Below are 9,084 nucleotides of genomic sequence, written 5' to 3'. Positions count from 1 at the left end.
TGCTAAACTGATGAGGCACAGGGGTAATTTGTTGCACCTTTTATCAATTTTTGTTCATGTTGGAAAGTCATTTGGTGATCACGTGCACCGCACCTTTTTTAATTATTTATTATATATTAATTAATTAATTCATTCATTTATTTATTTTTGGGGTCAATGCTAGAAATTGTCATTTACAAAGGTACTTACTTACATGTAAAAAAGTTTTCACTACAAAATGGAAGTGAAATTGGTCCGGAGAAAAATTTGAAAAGAAAAAAAAAAGTTTCACTACAAAATGTAAGTCATTTTGGTTACATTATTAAATTTTTACACATCTTCCAGAATACCTGGGGCGCAGTCTCTGGAGAATACTACACACAGCACCTCAAGAAAATATTGTTGTGCTTTCACCCCCAGCACCCCCGTTTCCCAGGTTCATGTTGTTCCCCTCCCCCTAGCTGATTCCTATACAGGTATGCCGTCTTCAAATTTCAAAGTGATCAGCTGGCGGATACCACTGTATTTACACATCCGGCTTCTTTATTAGTGACCTCAATTCTCATCGCCTCCAATCAAAAGCGTCTCGTCTCCATAACTGCGATATCGCTAGGAACGCTCAGGATCTCCTCTGCGTGTCACCGGCAACGCAACCGGCCCGGTCGATCGAGCTGGTGGCGAGACCTGTGCATGCACTGCGGATTTGACACCAGTGCTGGGACTTGGAAGCCAACTCTAGCTCTATCGAAGGAAGGAAATATTTATTTGCGTGGTAAGTAGCTCTCAAATCATAATAATATAAATGTAAATGTGTTTCACATTAGTTTCATGTCAAATTTTATGTCTTTAGAATCCGGATGTCTCGAGTACTACCGTATAAGGATTAAATTTAGAGCAGAATACTTCGGACTTTAGTTTCGGTCTCGAATCAGTGCAGTGTATGCGACGGGTGCATACCGTAGCCTTCTCTAAGTTGAAGACGGGTTGCCGATATAGGCTCTCATAAGATTGCACTGTCTGGAAGATTGCACTGTCTGGAAGTGGAAAGATACCCATAAGAAAACCTTGATAGTATTTTAATTACATTACATGCATGGGCTGATATCTGTATCGGAGGAATTTATTTAGGCCTATCATCCTTGGAATACGTTTAGGCACATGATTTTTATACAAATTACACGGTATTTTATTTGGCCCAGTGTTTCCACTCTTCCCGTAATTCAGGAGATTTTGACCTTTTCCAGGATAAGTTTGGGAAATGAAAAATTTCTGGGAAATGCAAAATTTACAATTCACAATAATAAACGTAGCAACTTTTGATATGTTGCTCAAAATTTTCTTGCGTTCCAACCTCACATTTCAGATTTTTTTCCTATTTCAAAAGAGGGCGTGAACCAAAAAATGTTAAATTCCTTGTTTTGGTCACTTAGACCAAATTTAGGCTCGATTTATTATTGCCCTACATGTATTTTAGTTAAAAATCAATCTTGAAACTTCAAGGAAATGTTTATGAATTTCGGGAAATTTGGCATTCAGTTTCTGGAAAGTTGTTTTGGATCTATGGACACTGATTTGGCCTCAGTCCATCTTTTTGACCTAATTCATTCTTAAAATAATGTATGGTCAGTTCCCCCATGTCTGCGCAGTCTCCCAAGTCTGCGCACCCACGTATTTGCGCGATTCTAGTAAAAGAAGATACACAACGGGCACGAACTTTACACATGCAATACATAGGCAGGTATTCATTAAAAAATCCGAATCAAAATGGTGGAAATATAATGAATTCAGGGCATTTCATGTGACGGCCTCAAAATGCAGCCTTTATCATCAAAATCCCCGAATCGTGTGCAAAGTGAATGAGTGCGCAGACATGGGGTACCATTTTTTTTTTCAATCTGAAAATGACCGCCCGAGGTTTTTTCAAGAAAATCTTATATTTTCTTTCATTTTTTAATGAGAAATTTGGTACACTTACTCTTAATAATGTAAGGAACACTATTAACCAAAAGATTTTGTGAAATAAGAAGAAATTCATGTTAAATCTTAACTCAAATTGTTAGGTGCGCAGACTTGGGGCCCACCATTATACTGTACTTAAATCTAGATAGGGATCTAGGTAATAGCCAGTGCATATAGGATGATCATGTTCATCTTTCTTGAGTTTCAGATTCTTGTGCCCAGCTTTTTGTCAGCATTATTTCCTATTCTTTATTTTTCTTGTAGATGGTATGTTTGTGATGATGATCATACATGTATTGGTAACAAACTTACCGAGTATGACTTGATTTCTTCAAAGTGCATGTCAGGCTTCAATATCAGGAAATCCATCAGACCATCACCATGTATCATCATACTAGTCCCAGAGTAAGTACTTAGATATACATTTCCTTGTAATTACTTTTCTCAAGATTTTAAGCATCATATCACCATGTTAAAGAGAAATGCCAGTAGTTGCAGTAAACACTGATTTCATGAGAAAGTCTGTAAAACCAGGCTTAATTGTCAGCTTATCGTCGAGGATCTAGATCTGGTACAGTTACATAAACTGAACTTTGTGAAATCTTGAAATCTACACTGAAAAATGTACACACTGAATATTACCAACACAGATAGGCACACGTGGGACAGTGTATTATTATTGCTTGAATAAAGACCAGACGGAAGTGACCTAATCCGCGCTTATTTTGCTGATTTCTCAGCGATTACACAATTCTTCCAGAATCCTATGGCACATATTTTTTATTCATACAAACAGACACTTGGGTGGTCATAATTATATTAGATTCTGTAAAGAGTCATTTTGAGATCGTTACCAAAACTGGAATGTATCTTTAAAGGGATGTTAATTATATGAATAATGATGAAGTGACTTTGATACATGGATAATTTTTATTAAAAAGAAAAGGATATAGATCTACATGTATCTACATGTATAAAAGGCTGATCCGTCGGTCACTGAATCAAAGTCACTTCTCTGATGAATGACTTTGATACATACTGTACTGATGCATCTACATGTATATAGTAAAAAGACAAACCAATAAAAGCTTATCCGGCATGTTAATGAATGAGATATATGTATCAAAAAGTCCCTATTACTATTATTTTGTCTATTAAAGTGGAGCAGATGAGAAGAGAGAGAGAGAGAGATGCTGTACATGTATATGTAGATTATTGGTTGTTTGATCAATAATTTTGTTTTTTTAAGTATTCATAGATATTTAAGCACTAGCTCTTGTGAGAGATTCAAATGCCTGCTTTTAGGCTAATTTCCCAGTTATAAGTATAATTTTCTGTCAAAAATATAGAAAATATGATTTTAAAAGAAATGCACTAAAAAAGTAACTTTGCCTGGTTTACAAATGTGAGTGAACTTTTACCTAGATGGAAGCAGAATTTCATGTTTAAAGTGCACTTGATTCTGCTCTTTGAAAGGTCAGATAATGCATGCGTTCCTTTGATTTTTAATGGGTGCTAAATTTTATGTCCATTGACTGCATTGACTATGGTTTACCTATAGTTGATTACCGTAGTAGTATTGTAAAGTGTTTTTTTGTGTAAGTTTATGAAATGATATATTGATGGCTTAAAACTTACAGACACCCCCTCCCCCATTTAAGGTTGGTTGTGCATATATGTATTCAAAATATCTCCCTTGAATATTTAAATTTGGGACTTTGGTGTTTTTAATGGACAGAACACCATTTTGAAGGAACAAAATCATTCTAAATGTATGAAATTAGTTGTCTAATTATCTAAAAATGTGAAACAATTAAACTGAACCCTAGCAATAGGTGTAAATTTGCCCAAAATGCCAATTATTAGAGCTTTTCAAGTGTAGATACATGTAATTATCAAGCAATACACACCCCGCTGAACCCAGGTTGAAGTTAACCGATATTGTCAAATTCAGGCGTTTGTTATCATTTTGTTAAATTTGTGAGAATTCATTATATAGGAAAGCTACTATGTAACCTCATAGTGTAGAAACTTCATACATGTACGTAGTAAACGCTGACTAGTCGCTAGCTTGCCGCTAGCTAGCTAGTGGATAGCTTTATAACTTTGTAATAGGCATGTAGAGAAAAGCAATCTTTTAATAATAATAAAAGCTGGATTTATAAAGCACTTTTTGCCAGAGGATACAGGCGCTGCTATTATTACCCCGGCATTAGCTCGAGCTACCATCACTGGCGCTCAGTGCATGCAAGGAATTACTCCTGCCGGGTACCCATTCACCTCACCTGGGTCGAGTGCAGCACAGTGTGGATAGATTTCTTGCTGAAGGAAAATATGCCATGGCTACGATTCAAACCCACGACCCTCTGCTTCAAAGGCGAGAGTCAGAACCACTAGACCACGAGCACGTACTAAACATTTGCTTTCGTGCAAATGCTTATAAAGCGAGTCACTAGCTAGTTACTAGCTAGTACTTGCATGAAAAAAGTGAAAGAATTAGTTGACTATATAAGAGAAAGTTGTAAAATATAATTTTGTACAAAATAAATATTCATAGTGGATTTGAAGTTTTGAACTAGATACTATGCACAAGCTTTATATACTTTTGGCAATCAATATCTCTTTTCAAGGCTAATAAGCGGCATTTGCACACCATAGATTATAGATACAATAAGAAAATCAATGTACAAGTGACAATATTGATTTTGGTTCATCGTCAATATATATTACGTCATGTAACACTTGGATTGTTTATTTGAACTTATTGTGTATATATCTTGATTTACTTGCACTTTATCACCCTTAGTTTAGTCTTAAATAGTTACTTCGCTCTTGAGCACCATGGAATAAGCCTGTAGAAATCAAAGTTGGCAATTTTTAGGTAAAGATGTGACTTGTTCTATTTTGATCTGCATTGTGTAATAATTTAATATTCAAAGTTCACACTATCAAGTACTTTAATAGGGCATGAACTTAAAAGGAATTTAAAAGGGCATGAAAGCAAATCGCTTTGGGATTTATTTAATGGATTATGTGTTATGGATCAAAAGTTCACTGGAAGTATGCCTATAGCGAAACATCTGAGCCAACTTTTAGAAATGTCATTCTCTTTTAACGATTCTTTAATTGCTGTTTTGATTCCTTTTACATTTAAAAAAGAACAAATTTTGTCTTTTGAAAATTATATAAATTAACATTTATTTGATTTTTTTACATAAAATTATGATATCTTTGGAAATTGATTTTCACATAGTGATTTGACAACTGGCTGCTGGCACCCCATAAAGTGTGGTTTCAGAAGGGGAAGACTGACAAAAAGTGTATTGTATCAAAAGCAGAAAAGTAGTTAAAGAATATTGGTGAAGGTTTGAGGAAAATCCACCAAAGGTTAAAAAAAGTAAATACAATTTGTAATTTTCTGATTTGTGACATTATTTGTGATGTAAAAATTGTACCTTTAGGATATCAACAGAGAACAGACAAATATTAGAATTTTTATTATGCATTTTAGATTACGGCAGCTGCTCATACATGTATGTGACGTCACAAATCAAAAACTTCAAATTCCTATAATTTTCTTTATCTTTGATGAATTTTCCTCGATCCTTCAACAATTTTTTAAAATTATTTCTTAATGGTGTTTTTACAAGAAACTTTTCTTCAGGGTGAACTACATGTATCCCCTTAAGTCAACCTGTATGACAATATCACCCCTATTTTATAGGTCATGGATTTCCCTTGTGAAACCATAGAGCTATTAACAGTAATACATGTAGCTCCATGGTGAAACCATGGAGGCATGTACTTGTAGAAGTCCCACCTCCATGATGAAACTATGCTATGGAAAATTAATCCCCATCATGTCTATATAAGAAATTAAGTAGCAGATTGTCGTCCATGTTTGTTTAAGGGTCGTTTAATCTCTTGAGATTGGGCATGGTTGCCTAGCAACAGCACAATAATGAAATGAAGTGTAATGTCTGACATCGTCTGTATTGAAACAGCTGACGCTTGCTTTGTTTAAGAGAAACACTCCAGATTTAATTTCAATCTGCCATTGTTGTGACTTTGTGAGTCAAATTTCCATGTTTGTAGAAATGAGCTAGACTTACATGTACAGATGTAATTTCAGAATATTCACGCCTACTAGAAGTGTATAGGAGCATCAGGGTGTAAATATATTTCAAAAACAGTAAAAGTTTATTTTTCTATCAGTTTGACCAAGGAAGTATCACTTTCAATATCTACCTCCTTTGTTTTGACTGCATATTATTGCATTGGATTTTTTTATCATAGTCTTCACTCACCTACCCATACATGTAGGCCTACATGTACATGTATAAGCTACCGTATTGATATCTCATGTCATATGTCTACTTTATTTATGTTTATTTTGTTCATTTATTTTGAACCTATGGATTTCATAATTCATGAATTTAAGAAATAATCAGTCAATACATTGTTTTGAATTAAGAAATTTTACAAATGATTTTAAAAGGGAAGTTAAGCTGCTCAATATATGAAGGGTTTCCTAATTCAGCACTTTCTTATCCTTGATAATCTGACATAAGATCAGTGCCTTGATCTAACTTAGGATATGAATGTATGGAATAAGAAATATTCCCCACTCTCTAGACTCAACAAGCATTGATTGCATTTCAAAGGCCATCCTTATCAAAAGAAATGACACCTGCACAAAGGTCAATATCTTGATTTTAAAATCAAGCAATGCGAAATCAGGGACCTATGATGAAACCATGGATGTAAGACTGTATAAAGCGGGAATTCAGAGTGCTTTTTCAAATCTATGTGTTAAATACCAAAAGTCATTGTAACAGGTGTTTGTATTCAGGAGCATCCAGCTGCATCTTTTAAAGATGAAAATTGTATTTTGGTTAACTCATAGATGCTGGCTGCTTTATGATATGCCAGTATTTGAAATACTGGATTTTGATTACACAGTATAACCTGTTCTATGGATTTTAAAATTTTCATTCCAAGAAAGTCACAGAATGCTATCGCTTAGTAATTTGTTTTAGGTTGTAGAAATGATTGATTAATTTATAAGAAAACTCAATATGGACATTGATCTCAGTCTCCATTGAGTTTGATTTTGATCAAATACACCTGTGCGACCACTGATGGTGTGACAAAGCCCAATTGACCATTGCAATTTGACTGCTTAGAATGATATGGATGAGACTATATGCATGGGAGTAAAATGAAATACATTTAAAGGAAATTGTGAGTTTGTTCATTTATTGTATTTCCCAAGATATATCACCTTTTCTATTGTGCCTTTTTGAATCATGCTATTACAACTATATTGGCCTATATTACAAGTACTGTAATACACCAAGTATATCCTGATGAAGATAGAATACCTTCTGAAAAAATACAAGTTGATTTTTATTATTTTTCCTAGTTTGGGAGGTCTGAAAGCTCCATATGCAGGGAATGAAGGATTTTTTTTTCAACTCCATGGATGTACCGGTACATGTAACATTGTATTTCTTTCTTTGCTAGGGTAATGAAAACATGAGCTTCAAGACTCCGAAGACATTCCATGCTGGTGTGAGGGTAACATCCCCTACACCCTCCAGAGCAGAGTCTATGATGGAAGAACTGGGATTTGATGACAGTAAGTAAGACAGAAAGAGATAAGCAGAGATCAATAAGATGAAAAAAAATATTTTATGAGAAAGAAGAAAAGAACTACATGTATAGTGGTTATCAAGAAAAAAGAAAAATGCCCACTTTTTTTCTCACTTTGATTTTTTTTATATTTCGACACACTCAACTTTATTTAAATCATTGATGAAAAAACCATAGTAATTCAAATCAGCCAACCCTGTTGCCAATTACATGTAATAGTCAGAAAGAGGTAAACCATTTTCCCTTTTTTTCTGTTAGTGCATGTGTACTTGTACATTGATATACATGCAGTTGATCCTCCCACCTCCCTCCCCTTTGCCTTTGAGGAGGGGGAAGATGTAGAAGAGCTAATGGGTAAACAGATTTAGAAGACCATAATAAAATGAAGGGGGTGGACAAAGAGGGAGGAAGGAGAAATCAAGAAAACACTGAAATAGAAGAAAGTGACAAAGAATAAGAAAGTGACAGAAAGGAAGTTACTGATGAAATTACTGTGAAAATAAAGGCAGTCTCTCTCACTTTCAATATTTTGTCAGATGTTGTAAAGTCAGCAGTAAGACTACCAATATTTTGAGAAATAAGATGCCTCCTAGGATGGAAGTGTATTGTGGGGTGTGAGGAAGTTAGTGATAAAATTAAATGTAGGCACTCTCACTTTAAGTATTTTGTATGATATTAAGTCAGTTGTAAGACTACCAATTGTACAATGACAATAGTTTGCTTTCCCTCAAATCAGTCTCTTCATCAGACTCTAGTATGGAAACAACAAACAAGATACAGTCAGGAAAAAAAAATGTAATGACATCACTTTTCTGTGAAGCTTCATGAAAAGTAAGAGTAAGAAAATACTCTTGCGTGATTTTTCTGATTCCTTTCTTGAATTGAATACACTGAAGGTCTAATTTTAGCATATAAAAGACTTGTTTTCTGCTGCAAGAAGACTCTATTATTAGCAAGACAATAACACTTTCATCCATGTGGAACATGCTGTTTTCTCTGCTCCGCTGAGCATATAACAATGTATACATGTATGCTTATAATGTATGTGTACATACATGTAGCATTACTTACTTGTAGTTTTTGGAAGGAATGATTAAGAAAAAAATGTTGTTCATGGTTTAATAATTGTCACCTGTATGTTGTTTGTGATCAAGTAGTGTAGAATTGATACTAGTAATTGAATTTTAGAAGAGTGAGAAGATATTGTCCAAATATAAATACAAATTGCAGTTTATAATAATTTATAATAATGAATTGATTTTAATAACTTAAAAAGAAAAATGATGATATAATAACATCAGTGGAAAGAAGAGATGATTTTCTATCCAGATAGACATCTGAGAGAGATTTTTGTGGAAAAAAGTGAATTAATCCAATCATTTGTATTAAACCAAGTAGTCATAAAAGAAACTTATAAAGAGCTAAATTGGGTAGGTATACACAAGTAGGGCATCTACGCAGATGAATATTGATACATATTAATTCATTAAT

General features: G+C 34.2%; 1 protein-coding gene across 1 annotated transcript in view; it reads left to right on the top strand.

Moving 5' to 3' along the window:
• Positions 1-425: 425 nt before the first annotated feature.
• The window catches only part of LOC121407297 (kinesin-like protein KIFC3), a 32,984-nt gene continuing 24,325 nt past the window's right edge, over positions 426-9,084 (top strand). Inside the window, exons 1-3 of the mRNA XM_041598283.1 lie at positions 426-751; positions 2,203-2,343; positions 7,465-7,579. Coding sequence (XP_041454217.1) covers positions 2,320-2,343; positions 7,465-7,579 — 139 coding nt within the window. The 5' untranslated portion in view covers positions 426-751; positions 2,203-2,319. The remainder of the gene's footprint in view (positions 752-2,202; positions 2,344-7,464; positions 7,580-9,084) is intronic.

This window comes from Lytechinus variegatus, chromosome 2 (genome assembly GCF_018143015.1).
Source record: "Lytechinus variegatus isolate NC3 chromosome 2, Lvar_3.0, whole genome shotgun sequence".
NCBI lineage: Eukaryota > Metazoa > Echinodermata > Echinoidea > Temnopleuroida > Toxopneustidae > Lytechinus > Lytechinus variegatus.
This window is presented reverse-complemented; position numbering and strand designations above follow the sequence as displayed.